The 24,057-nt window shown below is 48.7% G+C and overlaps 1 protein-coding gene across 1 annotated transcript; it reads left to right on the forward strand.

Moving 5' to 3' along the window:
* Positions 1-2,325: 2,325 nt before the first annotated feature.
* On the forward strand, positions 2,326-14,404 carry SLCO4A1 (solute carrier organic anion transporter family member 4A1). The gene is made up of 11 exons (XM_010129564.2): positions 2,326-3,151; positions 4,218-4,308; positions 5,155-5,276; positions 5,601-5,712; positions 10,117-10,271; positions 10,944-11,139; positions 11,694-11,859; positions 12,431-12,603; positions 12,979-13,043; positions 13,304-13,452; positions 14,255-14,404. The coding sequence occupies exons 1-11, from the start codon at positions 2,326-2,328 to the stop codon at positions 14,402-14,404; spliced, it is 2,205 nt and encodes a 734-aa protein (XP_010127866.2).
* Positions 14,405-24,057: the final 9,653 nt, after the last annotated feature.

The following is a 24,057-nucleotide window of genomic DNA, read 5'->3' on the forward strand; positions in this document are numbered from 1 at the left end:
AGGTGGGTTGGGTTTTTTTCCCTAAAGATTATATTTTCTCCTCTAAAGTGGCATATGGCTCCTGTGAAAGCCAATATTCCCAGTGAACGTGTCACCGCCGGTTTAGAAACACCGTGAGAGATCGAAAGCAGCTTGGTGGCCAGCACAGAGCAGGAGTCGTTAGCCCAGCTCTGTTGGGAGTTGGCCAGGACCTGGGCTTTGGGAGCAGAGAAGGCTTCTGTGGGAGGAAACATCTGCCACTTGGAGGACAGATTGGTTGCTTGCTTGGAAATATTTCACCCTGTGCTTGCTGCTGAGTAGGACTAAGGGGAACCAAAGTCAAGGGGGAGGACGATGCGGTCGCCAGGGTCTGGTGGCTCAGAGTCTTGCTGCATCGAGGAAAAGAAAACTGAATGAGAAGCTGTAATCTCTTCCCTGACTCCTGAAATATTGAAGTATCCATTTATATTAATGGCATATCAAAGGAGATACCCCAGTGCTGGTGAAAAGGCAGCAGGAGCATGCCTGAAGGTGCGTCGGTTGGGGAGATCTTGGCTCCTGGTCGCATCGGCTATGAGCAGAGCTGGGCTCTTCCATCTGCTGCAATCAGTGATAGCAAAGTCAGTCCCCAGCCAAGCAACTTCCTTTATAAGTGCAGTCAATTATAACGTCAGACTTGTCTTTGATACGGGAAGCGTGCAGCTGAGGTCAGCCGGCTGCCATGCAGGAGGCACGTTTGATTTACACCGGGGTAACGTGGCCGGTTTCGCCCCGAGAGCCTGATCCGGTACCTAATAATCGCTTCTGACTTTAGTGGGGTGCTAAAGCACTCATATTTATTGTTTCCAATATTGCATTCGAAGATGAGAAAACAGATTTAGAGCTGTAAGAGTCGTAAGAACATTGGAGGGACAAAAAAAGTGAAAAAATAGAACATTGGAGGGATGAAAAAGTGAAAGAATGCACCTGAGGTATTATCTTTTTGTGCCAACACATTGCCACAGTCTTTCTCTGCAGCAAAATTTCAACGCCTGCAGTGAGTTTTTGCGTTTACGTGTTACACATCAAAGTTATCCTGCGCTGTACTCAGCCAGCGAAAGCAGGAGTTACCCGGAGGAGTCCAGCACGGACCTAAGAGTGATGCCCTTCTGGCTGCCAAGCTCACCCTGCCCCTGCGCGATCGTCAAATTCCTGCTACAATCTGGACCCTGAAATATTCTGTCTGCTCCCCAGCCAGGGTTATTTGCCAAGGAAAGGCGGGTCTCATTGGTTTCAGGTACCTGGAGGACCAGACCTGTTGTAGCGCTGCTGACGCGGATGTTTAAAGCGTGCTTGCGCTAAGTGCCTCTTTTTCCCGTCGATGAGGGACACTTTTATAGGAACCTTTCCAACAGATATTGGCAAAAAATATTGGGAAACACAGGATGCTTTGAAGTCGCTCTCTAATCAAACAGTTCTTGCCTAGCATTTGTTGCATATTTAGGACCAGCATTCAAGGGAGAACCTTATTGTTTTCATCGTTTATAGTTCAGCCAAGGCATTTAAGGAAAAATACTCCTGGTTGCGGGCACGGTCAGGTGGTGAGGTGCAGAGGAAGGGGTGGAAAGGCGGCAGTCTGCATGGGTAATCAGGTTCGAGTCAGCTGCCTCTGCCCTCCAGCTCGCTCTGAAACGGCATGTGGTCTAATTAGCGAGAGAAAGGATTTTACTGAATAGTTGTAAACAGATCTGAGGGCTTGGAATAAAATCAATCTGACTGTGGAAACTTTTCGGGATAATTATAAACTGTTATTGAGAGAGCGCGAAAGAGAGAGCAAAGGACTTTTCACAGTGGGAAACTTGTAGCCGTGCGCGCCGTTCTCTGCAGGGGAAGGAGAGGGACAGAGGTTGTGGGGGTCTGGTGTCTAACTGGGGTCTCCTCAGGAGGGGGATAAGGGGCTTCAGCTGGTAGGGAGACTGCCTTTAGAGGTGCTTTTTAATTTTTTAATGCTTTTGAATGTTGTAGGTTTTTTTCTCTAATATTAATGATGCCTCGATACCTGAGGTACCAACATCTCCCATGGTGGAAGGCGCACATCCAGCTGAACTGCACAGTGAAATGCTAATAATTATTTAAAAAAAAGAAGGAACAATATTTAAGAGGTTTGAGCGTGATTTTAAAGGCAGGCATGTGTAAAAATTCTCTCTTCACAGATCAGAATGGTCTTGGCTCAGATCTTTGCCCTCTCCCTACTGATGTAAGCGCCAAAAATTGCATCTCCCGGATAGGCAGATCCTCACTGCCCCGCAAAGCCACCCCGGCTGCCAGCCCCACCTCAACCTGCCGCTTGGCTCCGCGTTCCCGTTCATGGCAATGCCCCAGAATTCGACCGGAGAAAATGGCTTTTGTTTTGCTCAGACGCTCGACTTCTCCCGCCCGTCTCCTCCTCCCGGTGAGGCCAGCCAGACCTTCGATGCCCCGAGTGAGCAAGAGGCATGCGGTACCTCGCTGAGCAACGGCACCGTATCCTCCGGCGCTGCCAGCCCCTCCGACTCGTGCGCCGAGCCCCTCTGCTCCACTGCCCCGGGAAAGGAGGAGACCCAGTTCGATGAAGGGATTAAATACGTGTCGGCCGAAGGGGAGGAACTGGCTTGCGGCTGGGGGGGGTTCACCCCCGGGTGCATACAGCTCTTTAACACGTCCAAGGGCGTCTTGTTCTTCCTCTGTGTGGCCTCCTTCCTGCAAGGCATGACGGTGAATGGCTTCATCAACACGGTCATCACCTCCATCGAGCGACGCTTTGACCTCCGCAGCTACCAAAGCGGGCTGATCGCCAGCTCCTACGATATCGCAGCGTGCATCTGCTTGACCTTCGTCAGCTATTTTGGGGGGAATGGCCACAAACCGCGATGGCTGGGTTGGGGCGTGCTGGTCATGGGCTTGGGCTCCCTGCTCTTCGCCTTGCCCCACTTCACCACGGGACAGTACAAGGCGCGTTCAGCAGCAGAGGTGGGCGTCTGCGGGGGGAACCAGACCCTGCCCTGTGCCCAGGCTGCCTCCAGCCTCTCCAGCTACAGGTTCGTCTTCATGCTGGGGCAGTTCCTGCACGGCATGGGAGCCACGCCGCTCTACACCCTCGGTGTCACCTATTTAGATGAAAACGTCAAGACCAACTACTCCCCTGTGTACATTGGTGAGTCGAGCCAGAGGGGCAGCTCGGATGTGTGATCTGGGTGATGGGAGGGAGAGCTGGTCCATCCGCCTGGGCACCCAGTAGGCCACACCAAGAGGTGCTCCCCATCTTTTGTTGGTCATCAGAGGGACGTGGCAGCTGTTGAGGAGGTTTTGGTTACTGACAGGCAGGAATTACAAGCGCAGCTGGGTATTTTCACTCCTGCAGCGCAGGCCCTGCAGATCAGGAGATGCCTCCTGCTCCTGGTGCGGGGCCAGCTGGGCAGAGCCCTCCTGCATGTCCCAGCGCCTGCGTGGCATCAGCATCTCTGACAAGGGGCCCTACCCCATCCGTGCGAGGGGACATCACCCCTTTAGTGCCATAGCACGGCAGGGACGGTCGCTGCGCTGCTCATACGCGGCTGGGGTGAAGAGCAGCCGAGCTTCACCGGGGGAAGAGGCTCAGCTCGCTCCCCTGCCCTGCATCACTGATCACTTAGCAATTGCCAGACACTTACAGCCCCACTGGGTGAAATTGCTGAAAGGCTGACCTTTGAGCTGCTCCAGAATTTAGCAGTCTGCCCATAGTGTTGTATGAGAAGGCTGCGCAGGGAGAGAAGGAGGTCAGAAGGAGATCATCAGTAAGTTGATGATCTTTCCACGGCAGCAAACCAAAATAAGTGCCGGTGGTGCCATGTTTAGTGTAGATGTTGTGTACTGTCAGTGGGAGACAACGCCGCTGCTCATCACGCCGGCAGCGGGGTCAGCTGCATCCCTGCTAAATAATAAAACAGTAACTGCATAAATACGGTTTTCCAATTTGGCCTGCCCATGCTATAAAAATTCCCAGGTTGGATGCAAAAGTTTCCCTGGGACGTAAGCGTGAGATGAAAACTTGTTAAAACTGCCTGGCTTTGTTTCTCGGTGGCTTAGGGAGTGGGGCGCGAGGCGGCAGGAGGCTGAGCATCCCAGATCCGGGAGGGAACGAGGCTGCGGTGGGACGGGGGATGCTGGGCACCGGCAGCGCTCCGCAGCATCCCTGGCTGGGACGTTGATGGTTGTCTGACACAGTTTGTTTTCCCTTCCAGCTGTTTTCTACACTGCTGCAATCCTTGGGCCTGCAGCGGGTTATCTGGTAGGAGGAATGTTTCTAAATATTTATACTGAAATTGGCAGAGAGTAAGTTGCTAAAAAATAATCTTGTTCCTTTTCCTTTATACTGTATGTTTCCTTTGGGGTAATAATAATAATAATAATAAATAATAATCTGGAGAAATGACCTGGTGGCTGGGTGGAAGCGTGCCCGCGGTGTTTCTGCGGGGGTGCTGAGGCTGGAGCGGTGCCTTGCGTTAGCGCTGTCGCTGGAAGAAAATTGCTGACAAACCTGTCAGCTTCCATCCTTCCTCACGCTGCACTGCCTGCGCTAATGAGGCTACGAGCAGCAGGTGAATTTTTTGAATGAGTTCCCTGATGAGGCAAAGCTAGCAGCAGTGCTGCTCATCCTCCTGGTAATCCAGCCAGGGTGCTTAGTCCCTCCTTAATTCCCAGTATTTGTAATTTATTCTTATCTCCTGATTTATTCTCACCTCTTTGGCAGATGAATGGGTTAAAAAGGGAGAGCGGGTTTCCAGGGGATGGAATGGGTTATTTTCACCAATTTTCCTGCAAAGGGTGGCTCTGGGGTGGCTCTGGGATTGTAGCAGCCCCCAAAGCACAAATGAAATGGGGAGAGGTGAATGTGCAAGCCAGAGATTAAAGGAGAATTAAATTATCTTGTTTCCGGGGCGTGTGGAGTGTTGTGCTCGCCAGTAAGGCAGGCAGCTCTCTGGTGTTGCGGAGGGGGCGATGGATGTGGCATACCCAGCAGATCATCTTGGGATGGGCCAGAGCTTGGTTTCATTCGCTGGCGTCCCCCTGTGTCCCCCCAACCCTTGCCAGCTTCAGCGAGAGGCACGCCAAGCCGTCCCACTCCGTTTCCAACCACTGCATCTCTCCCTTGTGTCCTTTCGGCTTCGTTTCTTGCAGGATCAACATCACCCCAGAGAATACACTGTGGGTGGGGGCATGGTGGATTGGCTTCCTCGGGGCTGGAGCAGCCTCCCTCCTCATCTCCATCCCCATCCTGGGATACCCCCAGCGCCTGCCAGGTACATGGCCCTGCCACGGCTCGAGGGAGTTGGGGCTGGGGCTGCGCAGCCCTCGCGCTCGCCTTGGGGCTTGCGTCCTTACGCATGCGTGTAGCTGGGAACGCAGGGGCAGAGGAAGAGCTTCCAGTGTTTGAAGCATAATTCCTACACAGATTGCACCCTCGTGGTTTCCAGCTGCCTGTTTTCCTGCTCCTCCCTCATGGCGGCTGGTGGAAGGAGGATGTCGCGTTGCGTTTTCCCCCTGCAAATCCACCGCTTCGGTAGCATCCATGTCCTATGTCTTGTCTCACCTGCTCCTTGTTCCCATTTGCCTCTCGTTTTCAGGATCCCAGCGGTACATCATTATGAGGGTGTCAGAGGCTCATCAGCTAAAGGATGGGAGCCACCAAAAAGCATCGGATCCAGACTTTGGGAAAACAGTGAAAGATCTACCTCGGTGAGAAAACCACCCCAGGCGTGAGGTTCAGGGAGCGCTCCCCAGAAGCAAGAGCAATGGGCCCAAACTGAGCTTGCTTTCTGCAATGCTAGTTAAAGGGTTTTGCCCATCTTCAAACGTAGCAATAACGCTTTCTCGCGAAGGAGGTCGCAAAGCGCCTGGTCCCGTCAGTGGCTGGGGCCCCTCAGCAAATGGGCTGAACTAGAAATTGTGCTGGGGATTGTGTGGGAGAGCAGGGGACAAGATCCTGGTCCTGCCCGTGGCTTTCAGAAGCCCACGTCCATGGGTGAAGATCCACCTGCAGTCATACGCAACACGCTGAGTTTCACAGAAAGGGGCTTGGTGCCAGCCTTCCGCTGACAGGAGGGGCACAGGCCACAGGCACTGCCGCCTCACTCCCTCTCCCCAGCAGCGTTATTTCTTCCTGCACTTCTTCCTTCCCTCTGTTTTTGTTTGTGTTAGATCCATATTTTGTCCCTTTAATGAGAAAAGAGAGGAAACAAAACCCTGACTCATAGCTCCATTCCACGTCCAGGGAACAAGATAACCTGCACTGTAACTTTCAGTTACCTTTTTATTCTTAGTTTCTTTATTGGTTTTTTTTTCTTTTCCTTTTGCTTCTTCCAGCCATTTTTATGTGTTACTATTTCTTATCTCTCCTGCAAAGCCGTGGCACAGCAGCAGGCTTCATCTCGGGGCCGCTGCTTGGCTCTGTGCTGTGGGCGAGCACGCTTGCACCAAAGGAGGTTTGGTAGGAAATGGTTTAGGGGGATCCTGGGTGGGAACAAGTGAGTGACCAAAAGAAAATGTGGTCTTTTAACCTGGAAACATTTGCTATGGATCTTTGAAATATTTTATGATTATTTTTTTTGTGTGTGTGTTGAGTTGTATTTACGCGAAGGGCAGGAGGAGAGGTGCTGCTTTGTTTACAGCTTGGGTTTAGCTGGTGTGCAAGCTGTGGATGTTGCAGAGATACCTGGGTACCAATTCCTTTCAGAGCTTGCAGTCATTTTTCTGTCTTGTATTTCTCCCAGGACCACTCTTAGGGAGGAGTTTGCATCCGTGTCTGCTGGCTGCCCTACGCAAAGGCAAACGTGCAATGTTGCCAGACCCCAGCGATTGCTTCTGAACTTGAGTTGTGGAGTTTGCTTTGTGCTGGCAGAGGAGGATCGAAACAGGTGCTCAGCAGGGGAGTTTTCAGCAGCAGTCGCTCTGTGTTGTGTCAGTGCAACTACTCACGTTGGTCTGAAATTCTTGGAGACTTCGTAGGAAGTTTGCCAGGGGTTAAGGCAGTTGTATGAAGAATATTACGTTGAACAGATTTCAATACTGTTATTAAATGGCATTCTTGACTGGGTGCCATTTTCCGAGGTCACGACTTATTCCCCACACGGAAATTAAATTCAAAACCTGCATTTAAATAATGATAAGGTTATGACTAAAACCAACACAAACAGGGTAGGAGAGAGGGAGGAGATTCTGTGGTTGATACTTTTCTTGCTTATCTGGAACAAAGCTGCCACTGTTTCTTGGCAAAGGCTGTCTGACAGCAGGTAGGGAGGCAGTTTTCCTCCGGGAGCATCTTCTTTCATGCCTCGTTCCTGAAGAACAAATACCTGAAGGTGGGCAACTCGTATCAAATAATTCAGATCAGTCCAGGCCTTAGCGTGGTTTTTGTCTCAAAGCGAAAACCCAACAGACTTTTGTATTCCCTGCTTTTGATTAATAAAAGGGAAGTGCCTTAAAGGGTTGCTATTCTGGAAACTTGCATTAAAAAGGAGATCACATCTGTGGGCACGGCTCTTGGGGACACGTGGACCAGGCTGGAGAGCGAGGCCAAGGGACACTGTTACTTTTGTTTTAGTAAGGGACCGGGTGCTACACATTTTCTCACAGTATGGACAGTAAGAGTCTCATGAAGATAAGCAGAAATAGTGATAAATAAAATACTATTCCATGCCATCAGGTCCTTTCTAAGCGAGCTTAATGAATTGCTGTATTCACAGTGCTGCCTAAGAGCAGGAGCTTACAGGAATGCAGCTCATACGCCTTAATCCTCTGTCCTGAAGAGACTTCTGTCTTAATTCGTGGGTTGAAAAGCCTGATAAAATAGCGTTTTCCTTTCTCTGGTTCCATATGATTGCTCTCGTGAAATAACCCCTGCTGTCAGTGCAGAGGGATTCAAACAGAAGACGTAGAGCTGTGCCAGGAGAGGAGGCTGTGTCCTAGCGAGCTCCAGGATGGAGTTTGTGGGCATTGCTCACCGGCCTGTCAAGCCCTGATCTTTGACATGGGAAGTTACAGTCAATATTTCACTCATCCCTCTTGGATTAGGTGGCAGGGTGAGGCTTTGGTTTGTCCCATGGCTTTACTATAGCTTCTGTGAGTTGGAAAGGGAGGTTGGGTTGCGTTCCTGTGGGACGTGCATGCTATCCTCCGTTCCCTTGGTGGTGGTGACCGTAGGTGTCGTCTTTCTGATGCTGAAAGAAGTTCCTTTGCATTTTCCTACCTGCAAGTCTAACCTGTAACCTTTGGCCAGCAAGCGCAAAGTCACGCTAGTGCCAGGGAGCAGCTCCTCTCTCTTCTCCTGGCCTGGAAAAAGGTGAAGGCATGGTACCATTTCTACATCAGCCACGAGGCCCACAGGAAGTGTTTTCTCACTAAAAGTGATCAGGCTTTGTGCTTCCAAATAAAGCACAGTCAAAAAGGTCATTCCTGGGAAATAGTGTAGTAATTTAAACTAATCCCAACAGCTAGACAATGGTTTGTGTAAAGCCCCTTGTAACCAAGGTGTAAAAATGCCTGGTATTTCTGTCTTTCAGCTTCTTTGTCCTTTCAGTATAAATAAATTCTCCACTTTATGTGGATAAAGTTGCATAAACCCGAGGCTGAGCCTCAGCACATCTCATGCAGTTGTAGTACAGAGATTTTCTGTGATTTCACATTTCCTCCAAAGCAGTAGGTGGTGGCTGTGCTTTTCAGTTCAGCAAGCATCCCATGGCATCCCTGTTGCTGCCATCGCTGCAGGATGACGGGGACGCGCCTGTCTCAGAAACGGGGCGACCTGTGGTACTGGGCTGGGCTGGGCTTGGGGAAAGTCTCATGGAAGAATTTCAAGCTTGTTACAAAACGCTCCCTGCAAAGCAGTGTCAACCCTCTTAGTCCAATATCCGCGATAGTGAGAGATAATTGAGACCATCCCGTGTGCCCGAGGGCCTTTCTGTGTCTCGGAGATGGAATCATTGCTGGATCATCTTTCTGCATATAAATGACACATGGCAATTTTTCAGGCATATCTAGGGCACTCTGCTAAATCCCTGTAGGTCAAAAAGAAAATGCATTTGCGCAACTTACACATTGATCTTAAAGTAAAACTGCGCTTAGACTGTGGGAGAAAGATTGCTTTCTGTTTTTCAGTAGGATATAAGGTGTCTTGGAGGTGCTTCCTGCATATAGAAAGGCTTGCTTGGTATGTCCCCCAAGCTGCAAAACATCCCTGGTTATCAGAGATTGTTATTCTCGCGAGGACATAGGTGCGCATGAGTAGCATGTGTGTATGTGTGTAACACAGTGTTGTTCCCTGCTTTTAGTTGAGTCATGAGTCCCAGGATCACTGCCATCAGGGATTAATAAAACCTTGAAATGATTGAGAGTTGGTGAGGACTAGTGTCCTTTCAGTATTGCCCCATTTAGGAACAGAAATACTCATCCTGACCCTACATGTTGGAAAACTACCGCTGAAATCATCCATACAGAAGTCATGGGCACCCTAAGTGTGAATTAGATCACACAGACACTGCTGGTGTCCAGTCCCCATTTTGAACATGCGCAAGAGATAAATCAACCCATCTGGTGCCCTCATGAGATCTGCAGAGAGAAGCCCCAGATTATTCCTTCTTGTTTCAGGTGCTGATGTTCCTCAGATTCCCTTGGTGGTTGGTTGTAGCCAACGGGGCCGTGTAAGGTGGCCAGGGTAAGGACGTCTGTTAGGTGGCTGAAGATGGTCAGGACAACACCCCTTAGGAACAAGAGCCAGAGCAAATTGGCGCATGAGAGACATTATATGTGAAGGCAGATTTTTAAGAACAAACGGTTGGTCCTCACCTGCAATGGAGACTGTCTCCCCAAGAGCACCAACATCTGCTCTGTGCAGGTAAACAGGGAGAGCTGAGGGTATCCTCAGCATCTTTCCTTGGCTGGTAGGACTCGATAAGCCTAAGAGGAGAAGCTCCCTGCTCTTTCAAACTGCAATTAACTCCCTTTTGGATTTTTCTTTCAGAGGAGTGCAGAATGGTGGGATGCTGCCTGCTGTTACCTGTGGTTCTTCTGACTCAAAGATAGGGGACAGACCCAGAATCAGAATGTGCCACAGTGATTCAATTCCGGTGCATTTGTCTTTCACAGATCAGTGCTGCTGCTTCTGAAGAACCCCACCTTCATCTTCCTCTGCTTAGCGGGAGCGACCGAAGCCACCCTCATTGCTGGGATGTCCACGTTCGGACCCAAGTTCCTGGAGTCTCAGTTTAGTTTAAGTGCCTCTGAAGCTGCTACCTTTTTTGGTAAGAAAACCTGGTGTTCGCAATGTTTTCCCATGTTGCTCATGAGCAGAAGAGCACTGTAGCTCATTTAGAATGGAGACAAACATGCTTTGCAGTTCATTTACAGAGCGGTTATTGTCTTCAGCTATTAGATAGGATCGTTTCCCGTCAGCACATCTGTACCAAGTGCATTTTCAGAGCTGTATCTACTGACATCAGGGAGAAATGTGTCACTTCTGTAGCCATCTGTTACCCTCTAGAGGAAGGCAAAATAGCAGTAGTCCGTTCCTTCTAGTGCATTGCTGGGAAACATTAACTAAAGGTGTCCTTTAACGAGGAATGTCTGAACTGGGGGACTTATTTTGTCAGCATCCTGAAACTGGGAAGATCCTCACTTAGCTGCCGTATTGTAGACTGAGGAAGTGACGTCCAACAAGAATCAATACTCATGATGTGTTCCTCAAAGGGTCTGGTTTAGGATCTCTGGATAGGAAAAGCTGCCTTTCCTGGCTCATGCCACCTGAGGACCACTCACCTGCTGTGTCCGCTGAGCGTCCACCAAGAAGCCAGGCAGCAACCAAAGGGTTATTCTCATGCAGACACGCTGCCCTTAATGTATTCAGACATGAAAACTCCTTGCTGACATTTCTAAACTTGCTTGTGATTTTCTTTTTTTTTTTTCCTTTGTTTCAGGTTATCTGGTCGTGCCAGCCGGAGGGGGAGGCACATTCCTGGGAGGATTCCTTGTGAATAAATTTAAACTCCGCTGTTCAGGAATCATCAAATTGTGTTTACTTTGCACGGTGTCGAGTCTGCTGGCTGTGTTCATTTTTTTTATTCACTGCCCTAACATGCCAATGGCAGGAGTAACCCAGATGCATGAGGGAAGGTAATAATCATCACCCCATCTGTCTTCACTGCGTGGCCCTGGTCAGGATAGAGGATAACTCCAAATACATGGTGTTGGTGGTAGTCATGTGTGAATGTGTTGGTGATGGAAGGTGACGTCCAATCAGTCTTGCAGGCAGATACTGGGAGTGAGACCCAGAATATAGATGTCCTAATTTTTGCACCTAATTGGAGTGTATGGAAGAGGCTCCTGCTGTAGTCAGGGAGGGGAGATGGGCAGCACCTGAGTGTGAGATGCTCAGTTGCCTTCACAGAGTCTGCTGTGTCTATCCAGTGGGATAAAACGGGCTAAAAGTGGGAATCTCCTCTCCAAATGGAGGCTTCTCCCTATGAGCTGGTCACTTAAACTCCCTTGGCAGCTGTGGGTAGCTCCAGGGGATGGTTCCCATTCGTGGTTCGAAGCCTGGCTTTATGCTACTTGGGGATCCACCACATCTCCTACCATCCCCCATTCTCCTTCTCTTGCTCTACCCATTTCCTCCTGGAAAATGATGTTCAGTGTCTCCCCACTGACTGCTCCTGTGTTTCCCTTAGTGCTTTGCCTGGTGGCCACCTAAACCTGACGGCAGCCTGCAACGCCGAGTGTGGCTGTCTACAGGAGACCTACAGCCCCGTCTGTGGGAGCGATGACATTATGTATTACTCTCCCTGCCACGCCGGGTGCAAAAAAGTGTCCGAAAACCTCAGGAATGGCAAGAAGGTATGTCTGAAAGCACTGTGGATTAACAAGGTGGTGGCACATCTTCTTTGGAGTGACTTGGCTGGCTCTGCAAATGTGTCCACAGGTTTGAGCTTTATTGCAGATCAGTCTAAGAGCCTGGTGCAGGTTGGATTCTCTCAGGTACTGGCTGGGATGAAGGCAGAAGGTACCCTGAGGTCATCCTGCTTTCCTTCTCTCAATGTGTCAAACCAGCTTTCCCTCACTCAGGAAAATCTGTGATAAATCACCCAGGCAGGTGAGGAGCTTGGTAGGCACCTAATTCCTGTCCCAATGCTTATTTTTTATCTTTCCAGCATGTCACTCCTTGACTTAAGAAGGATAATGATGACATTCAGTATTCAAAGGCTGCCTGGCCAAATTTGCTTCTGGTATTTAATAACCTGGTTTGAAACAGAGGTGTGTCAAGAATGCAGCTTGATTTCGGCTTCACTCTGCTCTGGGACCGAAGCTGGCTGGTTTCTGCCCTCTCTGAATTTCTTCTCCTTAAAGCCCAGCTTTGACTACCACTGTGCTCTCCCCAGCAAAGTGTCCACCAGCCTTTCTTTCCCAGGTCTATCACGAGTGTAGCTGCATTGAGAAAACCTTCCTGCCTGGCCCCGGCGATGCAGAGGCGGGGAAATGCACGTCTTCATGTGCCAAAAGGCCGCTGCTCCTGTTCTTCATGTTCGTGGTGATCCTCTTCACCTTCCTGAGCAGTATTCCTGCCCTGATGGCCACTCTGCGGTAAGCATGGGATCACCTTGTCCTGCGCCAGCACTGCAGGAATCCACCTCTCTGCTTTATCCTGCTGGCTTCAGCCATGGGGAAGGTGTGATGGGAACCACCTTGTTACTGGCAGCCTGGAGACATCGGAATTCCCTTCCCTGTCTAGCTGGGATAGCGAATTTTAGCATTGGCAGCTCTGTCCTCTGACATAAGACACCCAAGTCTGCGTCCCAGTTTGCAGCATTGGTGGGGGGACATTGTACTGGGGTGAACCTCGATCTCCGGAGGAGATGGATGTCCCAGGCAGGCTGTAGCCAAGTGCGTGGCGTTGTGGGGCTGGGAGGTGCCACGCAGCCTGGCAGCGTTGTTAAACAATCCTTTTTTGTTCCCCAGGTGCGTCTCTGACAGACAAAAGTCATTTGCGCTTGGGATCCAGTGGATTGTAGTACGAACACTAGGTATGGAGCAGAAGGAATTTGGGCATCGGTGCGGTCCGTTGGCTTTGTGGAGTGTGTGCCAAGCTGTCAAAAGACCCACGGGACTCTCAGATCTTGAAATTCAGTGTATTTTGGGTACCCTGTAGCTCCAGGCACAGCTGTAGATGTTGCAGGATGAGTTTGCTTAATCACTTTTCACCTTGCAAGCACCCTGCATCGTGCCAGGCTGGTGTGTAGGAGCTGCCCAAACTGAAACCCAACTGCTCTCTCTTTTCCCACAGGAGGCATCCCTGGCCCCATCGCCTTTGGGTCCATGATCGATAAGTCCTGCCTGCTCTGGCAGGACCAGTGCGGCGAGCAAGGCTCTTGTTACGTTTACCAGAACTCAGCCATGAGCCGATACACCCTCATCGCTGGACTGGTCTACAAGGTGATGCTGCCGGTTAACTTCACTCTCTGATAAAGAGAGCAGGTCTTTAGGAGACAGCGTTTTGCTCTGGGAGAGAATTTTACAAAATTGAGTTGTGCCCCCCAGCCCAAATGAGACATTCACACAAGAAACGTTCTCAGTTGAAGGCAAAAGCTCCATTTGCTCCTCGCCAGGTAATGGTGCTCCAGGCACCATCATTCTCTTAAATTCCCATTACTTCCTGGGCTTACAGCTTCTGTTGCACCATATGAAATATTTCCTCCCAACAGTTACCAAAGTGATTTTTTTTTTCTAGAAATTGAGTAAAATATTTAACTGCAGTGTGTTAGTGAGAGTGAGGGATGGCATTGTGGCCAGGCTGTAAATAACCATTCCTCTATCTCTGCTAGAAAATAAGAGCTTAGCTGTGTGTTTCTTATTTATGAGCTGAAAACCATCGTTTTAACTGCTCCCAAAAAAGCCCTTGTCCTAGATATTTAGTGTTTAGCAGTTCCTGTGATAAAGAGGCTTTCAGAATCCTTCCAGTAAACATCTTGGGTGACATTAGTCCACACAATGCTGTGCTCAAGGTGTCCGTGTGGGGCTGACACCTTTCCAAATTCTCACTGTCCCATTGCTATGGGGCTGACTACATTCAGATTTTTACCCACTCCATCTCTGTGCGCTGGTCTGCTGCCCAGGCTGGCCTTCAGCATCATCTCCCCAAAGCTTTGTCAGCAAATCTCATCCCAGATGAGGACTGGGCACTGGGCGCGTGGTTTTGCAGGGAGCAGAGAGTAACGGGATGTCTTGGTGGCTGCAGGTGCTTGGGACAACCTTCTTCTTTGTCGCCTATTTACTCTACAAACCCCCACCGCCAGAGTCGGCTCCGGGCAGCTCAGATGCATCTGAGAACGGGAACTGTGACCTCCAGGAACACAAACCTTCACTGCCAGCTGAAAAGGATATATAGTATGCATGGAAGTGACTTTGTCCGTCTCAAAAATATGATAAGAAGACATCATGCAGTCTCTAGGGGTTTTCAAATTAATAGTAATATTATCACTTTTTTAGTTCAAGAGAAATAATTTAACTAACCACTGGTGTGCTTGCTATTTTCTTAATAGCAGAAGCACATTTAAAATTGTGTGCTGATGCCATATGCAGTTATTTAATTTTATTTAAAGAAAGGGCTACCGTAGCTTTATTCGATACCTATGACAAGCAAGGACCGCATCCTCCACTCGTGGAAATAAGCACCAGTAACTCCAATGGAGCGTGTGGGGTTTAAACCACTGGAGGATCTGGTCCGTGATAATTGTAAAGCCGACTGTAGCAAAACTTCTGTTGAGACTTCTGAAGCCTGGAAAGAGCCCTGCTGTCCTGCCGTCTGCATTGCAAAGAGGACAAGTGGCCCTTAAACTACTGTGTGCAAAGCAGACAGCCCTTCCTTTCTGTGACACACGGCATCGCGCCTTTTCTTCAGGAGCGGGTTATTTAATTATGCAAATCCGTATAACTGTGCAATGGGAGATTGAGAGGAGACTTGTCTAGCAAATCCATCAGTACACTACAGGCAGCCAGCCCCGAGAGCTGCCGAGCACTGTACCTTCACTGCCTCATTTCATTGCAGGGTTTACACCGTGGTGACACTTCCTTTTGGATTTTTTTTCTTGCATTGTTTAAAGGCGATGCCTTTTGTAATCTCCTGTGCAGCACTTGAACTCTTCTCTTGCTGTTTGTTGGGTGTGGGAAGACATGAGATACAGATCTATGCAATGCTTCTCTTCGGTTGCTCTGTGAAGACATTGGCTTTGGGTAGATGAGAAAAGTTAGAATGGATTTAGTTTATTTCTAGACCGCTAGCCTAAGGGGGAGCTTAGCCTAACGACAGACTGCCTCGTAGAGAGAGGATGCTGACTTGTAACTGGCCTGCTTGCGAGTAGTGAGGGCGGCGTTCCAAAAATGACCTCTGAATGTGCATTTGTAATGTTGACCAGGACCTTGCTGAGAGGGGAGAAGTGGAATTTGGGTGGGCGTATGCTCTCCACCCAGGTCAGGCTGGGTTAGTGCTCAGCCTGCCCGTATTTGCACAGCCGCACGATCCAGGTACAGCTCCGGGCGCGGGCCGTGGCTGGCCCCTGGAGTCCTACACTGTAAAACCCACGTTCGCAGGGATGGCACCCACATTGCTGAGCTGCAAAACTGGTGCTTCTTTCGCGCCAGCTGCTACTTGGAATTACTTTGTAGATGTTTTTGTATATTTTGTGGTTTTACGCTCTTGTAAACGGACACGGGATGGCCGTTTGTTTCCTTCGTTAGCAGACGACTGACTCTTAGCGCGGAGGTGAAGCCGTTCCCAGGGCAGACAGGGACAGCGGTGCTGGGAGCGTGGTTGATCCTCAGGTCGATCATCGCTCCTTGAGCCGTGGCTGGGGAAACAACTGCTTCCACTCGCAGATCCCCTTCCTCCAAAGCCGGGCAGTGACCTTCCCGCTTCCGAAGCCTTTGCTTCCCATCTTCTGTCAAGCACTGGGGAAGACTGGAACATCTCCAGTAACTGCTGGAAAAACCAGAAGTGCTAAGGGTGAGGTGGAGGGTGGCTTCTGGCTGCTTGAACGCGGGAAGCTGGTGCAGCTTTGATGGGGCACAGCACAGCTTGTGGGAGAGAGCCCGGTTTTTCCAGGACCCACAGATGCAGGAGTTGTCCCCGACACCACCTGAAATCCAAAGGCTTCTTCACAACCTGGGTTTGAAGCCACCTGCAAACACAAGCCTGGCTCCAGACCTTACCCATGGCTCCACACCTTGCCCGGCGATTGCCCTTCCCAGCTTGCAGATACGTCAGGTACGAGCAGGGATCTTAGATGGAAAAAAATGCATGAATGTATTTTTGGGAACATATTTGATGTATGATGCATTTATGAAAGGTAGAAGTTTATCTTAATATATATGTGTGTATATTGCAATGCAATTCTAGTGTTTGTAAAATGAGCTTTATCTGAGTGTGTTGTTTCCAGAGCAAAAGAAAAGCTCTCGGGATTCTGGGCATTTATTATGTTGCTGTGGGACCGATCAGTCATGGATTTGAGTAAGCAGCAACAAGGTGTTCCTGTTCTATAAACAGGTTATGTAGCTGTACAGGTAACTTTTAAATATTTGAAAGTATGTTTCCCAGTCTCATATGAAGTATTATATTGCTATAAAAGCATAGAAATATAATCTGTATTTCACAGGTACCCGTATGTGTGTTTTTTATCACTCATCCCCCTTTCCCAGCTGCTGGTCTCGGTGGGCTGGATCCATGCTGCCTGGGAAGCCTCAGAACCTCCTGCTAGCGGGGTCAGGGCAACCCCATGGGGGTCCAGGCTTCACTGCAGGTCATCACGCTGTCCCCAAAGGTCTACAAATTCACCTTGGATTTAAGTTTGTGCTTTGTGTTAATAAAGCCCCTCATGGATAGAGGAGCTGCAGGCGCATCATCTGGCTGGTGGAACAGCAGGTGACATTGAGACCCTGTGCGTTGGGGTCTCCTACTGACTTATCCTCGCTTCCCGAGCCAGAGGATAATGACTTTTGAAGGCAAAAATGAGGTTTTTAGTTGCTGGGGAAGAAGAAAAAAGAGGGCAAGGCAATATCTGTGCTGCCCTTCTTCACCCGCAGACCAACGCCGTTAAAGCCATGGAGTTTCTCTTAGACCCACGCTACGTAAATGAGGTCAAAGTCATGTGTCACCTGTGGTTTGCTTGAGGAGTGATTCATGCTGTTAAAGAATACAAACCAACAGTGGCAGGTATTCAGGAAAACCACAGGGAAGTAAAACAAATGAACTCCCAGAACGGAGTCCAAGCAGGAGGAACTGGACATTATTTATTACAAACACCCAGGCAGTCAAGCGGCCGTTTTCCTCTAGTTTGTTTAGAAGCTTCCTAGAGGTAGCAACTAAAAGCTTTAAACGTGATGCACATCTCGTTTTGCAGAGCTTCCTACCCTCTCCCTGCTGCTATGGCCTCTCCTACGCCCGGGCGTGCAGAAGAGCCTGGATGCCTCCCTGTCCTGGAAGCTGCACCCCCTCAGCACCCCAAGCTCCCTGCCTGGCAGCCCAGCCGTCCTTGCTGCCATTGATGGGAGCAGAAGCAAATACCCATAATTCATTTTTTGTACTTAGATTATTATAATTCAGGAAGAAAACAAACAAACAACAACAAAAAAAAAAACCAAACAAAAAAAAAAAACCCCAAACAACTGCTTGGTGTATATTGATTGCATCAAAAGAAAGAAAAACCCCTTTTTTTTCAGGGGGACCGAGGCGTTTTTCTTTTTCAGGGAGGCCCAGATCCTTTTCCTGGCTTCATCCCATCGCCGTGGGTCGGGTTTTGCGTGGGGCCCGCGTGGGGACGGTGACCCTGGTGCCACTAGATGGCAACGCAGACGGCAGCATGGCGAGCGGGGAGCGCGTTGGTCCTGCGCGGGGCGGAGGGGAAGGGCAGAGCGCTGCGCTGGCTTTCGGAATTGCACCAGGAAAACCGCAAATAGACTGTATAAGATCCAAATAAGGTTCAAGGTAAACTTCTAGTATCTGGAAACAGATCTTTCCAGGGAAAATAGGTCTCGTTTGTAACCAGAAAGTGATGCAGCAGGTGAGGGTTCAGACCAGCTGTATTATTTTTACAAAAGTTGATAAATTCTTATTTGAATCCTTCCCAAGCCAGGACGGAGAGCTCTGAGCTGTCAATCCAAAGGCAGTTTCTTCATATTTTCCCTTCTTTATTTTCATCTTCCTCCAAATGTGACCATTGTGATCACCTGAGCCCTTCACCTCGCTCCGAGTGAGGGGAAGGTAAATGCCCCAACTCCACTTCTCCAAACAGCACCTTCCCCTCTCTGCAGTGCCATCTGGACTCATCTTTGTATTTAACCTCTGTTTGGAGGGCATCTCATGCTGATGCCCCTTGGCCTTCTGTCATAGTTCAGCCCCGATGGGGACCAGACTATGCAGTCTCTTTCTCACTCCCCACACCCTCCAGAAGGGAGAACTGGTAAACAAAAGGTAGCAAAAACACCTGGGTTGAGATGAAACAAAAATAAATTTAAGAGCAATAAACAGAAGAAAACAAAACAGTGACAGAAAACAAATACAGCACAATGGCTTACAACAAACCTCAAAGCCCAGGTTCTTCCCACATAGCAAGAGGCTCCCCTCAGCACCCTCCTCACTGATATACTGAGGAGGGTGTCCCATGGGATGGAACAGCCCTGGGGCTAATTTGGGTAAACTTACCCCAGCTGTTGGCTAATTACTAACCTATCCCAGCTGGGTGCCACTCCAGCTCCAGTTCTCCTCCCAGCTCAGGTGAATATTAACTCTATCCTAGCCAGAAGCAGGACACCTTCACACTCCGTTGTTGCTGTGTTGTCCCTAAGCTGGAAATCAAAAGCAAGGATGGTTCTGGAGGGTGACAGGCTGGGGCATGCCCTGGGTCAGAGGTGGGTTCCTTCCCCTTCACTGGTAAATCCTTGGGGTTTTTGGAAAACGTGACTTGCAAACAGCTAAGAACGGGCTGTGGAGGGGAGTCAGGGCTGTGACAGGGGAATGGTGAAGACATCTCTGCCTTGCCACGAGCTGGCTGTGGCTCCGCTTCAGGGACACCACTGGATTTCTGTTGAACAGCTCGAGGGGCTCCAAGGGAGCAGAATGTGCTGGCATTTTCTGTGGCCAAAATAATTTCCTCTGGAACAGAATAAATGCCAAAATTTTCTTGTCTTCCCTCAAGTTTTCATATTGACCTGCACAAAGCAGTTTTAGAAGATGAAAATGAGACCATTCCACTCCTTTGAATGAGGTGTTGCATTTCTCCTCCAGCCGAGGACCCTCTGTCCAATTTCCTAGAGACACATAGAAGACTAAATCTTGCATTAAATTAAGAATTTCTGTTGTGTCACATCTTGCCTGCTTCATTATGAAGTAATGCACTCTCAGTTAATAGAGGGTCCTGAGAAACCTCCTAGAAGTACATACAATGGGATGAGCCCACCAAAAACTCTCATTATAGACATACGCTTCTAGTAAGGGGGAAGCAGAGCTACTATAAAATTAATATTGCAGTAGTTCAGTGAAACACTAATGCACTAGTAACTATAGAAACTGTCGCTCTAGACACCAATGTTCGACGTAGTAATGTGCCCTGGTTTGAACTAACGTGAAAAATGTGATCTCTTCCTATTCTAGCAATCTGGTTTAAAAATATAAAATCTGTTCCAACTGGAGTAATGCTTTGAAAGTCAATGAAATCACAGATAAAACCTTCCACCTCAGCAGAGATAAGAATTAAAGATCATGACCTATCTGAGCCTTTATGGCATTACAGATAAAATTTGCCCAGTAGTTGTCACCTAAGCAATATCTACGAAAAATGTTTTTAATAGGAAAAGTAAACTACCCATCATCTTTGCATGCCTTCATTCTTAAGGATGGATTGGCGGTGGACTTGCCCTGGGAGATGCAGACACTAATTTTTGTTTTACTCTGTGAAAAAAAAAAAAGCCATAAGTGCGAGCTCGATGCACCAAACAAGGTTGATTATTGACCGAACTCAGGTGAGTAATTAACTTCTCTCACTAAAACCTTGCAGCATTTCTTTCATTTCCTCTCCATGCTGGGGAGCCAGGCACTAAGCAGCGTGCTCCCTGCATCTGTGTAAAACAAATAACCGGGAAGAAAACTGATGAAGCCTTGGGACAGGCTCTCAGTGCTTTTCAGGGATCCCACAATTTGTGGGCCACTATTATTCTGGACTTGTGAACATTTCTGGCATCCTATCTGCTTCTTGTCTTGCTCTGAATCAAATCTTCTTCTCTTAGAGACAAGCCTCATCTCATATTTTTTCATAGCCTTGTTATCATCGTTATCGTGGTCTCGGTAGCTCTGTGTGGGATGGCTCACGGGAATGGCCGGCTGGGTTTCACATTCCCTGTGGATTCTGCAAACACTCAGGAAGGAGGACAGCATCTGCTCCTCCATGAGGTTCACCTAAATAACGCGCTCCAGCTCAGTGGGTGCTGGGGCTCAGGGGGGTCCCCACTGCCCTGAGCAGACTGATGAGCTGCTAAATCTCTGCCTTCAGCCTCAAAAATTTAAAAGCTGTAGGGAGAACCACAAATCACTCCCACAATGCTCTCCTGCCCGTCCCCAGGGTGGGCACAGGGGGCTGTGGGCACGGGGGGCTGTGGGTATGGGCGCGACCCAGCTGCTCTCAGCCCTGGGGCTGCCTGGGGAAACATCTCCCTCTGGAGCATCCCGGAGCCAGATGGGTGATGCTCCTTGGGAGGCACAAGCTGGAGAGCTGGAAGGAAAAAAAGAAGTGGCTATACTCATGTTTTGCTAATCTAATTAGGCAAAAGAATCATCATTAATGCTCTGCGTGTCTAATTGAATAACATTCCCACTAAGCACAAGGCTGCTCTCATTAGCAGAGCTTCGGATCTACAAACGCCTCTTTGCCTGAAGTTGCAAATATGCTGCATCTCTGGAAGGCACATCTCGTTTCTGTCTTTGTGAAATACTTAGCATTTTTACATGACTATTAGTGATGAGGGGAAAGGGAGGAGGTAGGAGAAAAGCCCTAAGTACGCAATAAGCAAAGGGTCCTGGAAAGTGAACGTTTGTTATTTTTTGTGCCTCGTTAGCAGTAAAAGGCAGCAAGATTTTTTTTTCTTATCCCGTAACAATAGTAAACATTTTCTATTTTGCATAGGAAAAAAATATTCATCTTTAGGGCTTCAGCGAGCTAAAAACCTAGAAACACACAACTCATTTTCATCAAAATTGATCAGATTTCAAAATTTTCAATTTACATTTCTTTTTTTTCCAGTTTCATATATTTAAAAATGAAAATCTATTTTGTGCCTAAACCAAGAATTTGCAGTTCAGTAAAAGATAAATGTGAGAAGATTTATGTCTCTTGCTGACGTCCAAGACATGGGTGCCCGCAGCGCCAGCCTGCTCTCCTCTGTGGCAGAGCAGTGGGTGTTCCTGGGACATGACTTATCTCGGGCAAAGCCCAGCATCAAGATTAATTTCTGCCATAGGCTGAGATGACTGGTGTCCTAGGAATGCTCTTTTTTTTTTTTTGCTGACTATGGAGATGATTAACTCACATGCAGATTTCTACATTTCACAGTGTTGTCAGGGGCCTTTTCTACCTTGGAATGAAGAGTGCTGATGCTGTCCCATCCCATCCCATGGTTTATTCGGTGTCTGTGCCAGCAGAACAGAAGCAGCCAGAGCCATCCTCGTTTTGCACATCTTGTCCCAGATCACTGCTGAGCCCCTCTAGCTGTGCAGACGGCTATTAGGCAGCAGATTAATGAGACTGATACCATTGCTATCTGATAATAACCGCAGCTTTTCTTTCTTGATGCCTTTGCCACCATCATTTTCATGGATGCCAAACACAGAGGCAATGACGGAATCTGCAGCGGGTTTCCCAAATGCTGCCACCAGCAGGGTCTGGCCTGCCTGTCCTGGGGCTGCATTACAGAACCACAAAATCATAAAATTGTTTGGGTTGGAAGGGACCTTTCAAGGCCACCCAGTCCAACCCCCCTGCAATAAGCAGGGACATCTCCAACCAGATCAGGGTGCTCAGAGCCCCGTTCAACCTGGCCTTGAATGTTTCCAGGGATGGGGCCTCCACCGCCTCTCTGGGCAACCTGGGCCAGTGCTCCACCACCCTCAGTGTAAAAAATTTCTTCCTTATATCAAGTCTGAATCTACCTTCTTTTACTTTGCAGAAGCAAACAGAAGCCCAGAGAGAGGCCAGCAATACAAAACCATCCATAATCATAGACCGGGCATTGCCTTCCCCTGTCGTGTTTGGTCTCTTCCCCGGGAGCGGTGACAAATCCCGTGGGAATCTGGGTCACACTGGAACAGGAAAAAACAAGCAGCGCAGACTGTGTGTGCTTCGGCTTTCGCTCAAAGCCAGCCCCTCTTTAGGTTGTGAAAAATGGTTTTATTCTTCAGGAATGCACATTAAAAAAAAAAACCTGCAAAGCTGATTAATGCAACCAATTGAGTTTTATGCTCACTGCCTACATAAACACTGTTCAATTTTGTTTCTGTTTCTTTGAGGGGGGAAAAGTTACCTCCAAGAAGCATTTGCAAATAATTCTATTTACAGAATTATTTTTGCATTCATGGGCTCTACAGGGGAAGCAGTGGGAAAGGCAGCGGGACTGAGTACATTGTGATCTCACAGATAAGCTGCTCAATGGATCCACTTCCCAGGCTGCTGCTATTTCAGTTTGGCATTTGTTTATTTTTTTCCTTTCATTTTGACATTTCCTCTTCAACGCCTGCCTTCCTGGCACCGCCTGCGCTTTTCATTCCAGCAGGAGAGAGAAACCAAAGGCTCAACAGGTTGAAGAAAGATCCCTTTGCAAATGATGCTCTGTGTTATTGAAGTTTATTCTTGCTTTTTTCCGGCTCCTCGTTCCCAAAGTGATGGAGCTCATCGCAGTGAAACCCAGAGCTGGGAAAATGGTTTTCCTACCTGGATAAGGAGCAGAGCTAGTGCACTAGGAGATGCGGACAGGTGGGTTTCAAGCAGTAGCTTTGCAGATGCTTTATTAACCCTCCTCTTCCAAACAGCAGTCCTAGGGTCTCTCCCATCCCTGTCCCCTCCTCTCCGTAGCCGCAAGGCTCAGCCTGCAACAGAGCAGACCCCAATGCACTATTAAAACAGACAAATTCCCTTTATATCTCTGCTACTCAGAAAAAAAACCCCATCCATCCCAGATCTGGAATCCCACTTCTTTTAGAACACATCTTTTTGGGTGTAAAACTGAGCTTCTGCAGATTCGGGGGTTCCTACCTGCATCTATGCCAGCTTTGGTTTTTAAAGAAACACCACCTTAGCTTATCCCACCCAGGATCATGGCAAATCCTCTACCTCTGGAGAGCTTTAGTTACCAGCTTTTGTGGAATTCTCATACAAATCCTGTAGGTAGATTAAAACCAGGTCTGAGCAGCTTATACCCCCCAGGCTGTGGGGCCAGCGCTCCTGGTCCCTGGGTGCAGAGCATCCCCCCGTATAGCCCGAGGTGAGGGACAACCCCTCCCCAAGCATCTGCCCCTCTCACACCACAAAGGAGCTCTCACCTTTACCTTCCCAAAATCCCTGACAGAAATAAGACAGACAGGTTTGTCTTACTGTCATCATCCCCTGGATTGGCTCGACATCGGGAGTAATTGCCATGACAACGTGATTTGCTCTGTGCTCAATTAAGCCAACCTTGGGGACCACGGTCCACACGAGAACTTGAGTGTCCCAAAGGTTTTCTGTCACATCTTCCAGCCCTTCTGGGGATGCCTCAGATACCACGGGGGGCCCAATGCAGCACACATTACATGTTCAGGCATCTGAATCCTTCCTCAAACGTCAGCCTCTTTTGGAAATTTCACACTGAAAAAATCCACTGTGCTTTCCCTCCAGCATTGGGTTTTTGCTTTGTGTTGTGTATTGTGAGAGCTGTGAGCAGGAATGTACATACACATGTACAGAGGAAGAAAGAAACACTTTAGATGAAAGATCAAGTTATGACTTAAAGAGAAAGGAAATGTAA

This window comes from Chlamydotis macqueenii, chromosome 16 (assembly GCF_036417535.1).
Source record: "Chlamydotis macqueenii isolate bChlMac1 chromosome 16, bChlMac1.mat, whole genome shotgun sequence".
In the NCBI taxonomy this organism is placed as follows: Eukaryota; Metazoa; Chordata; class Aves; order Otidiformes; family Otididae; genus Chlamydotis; species Chlamydotis macqueenii.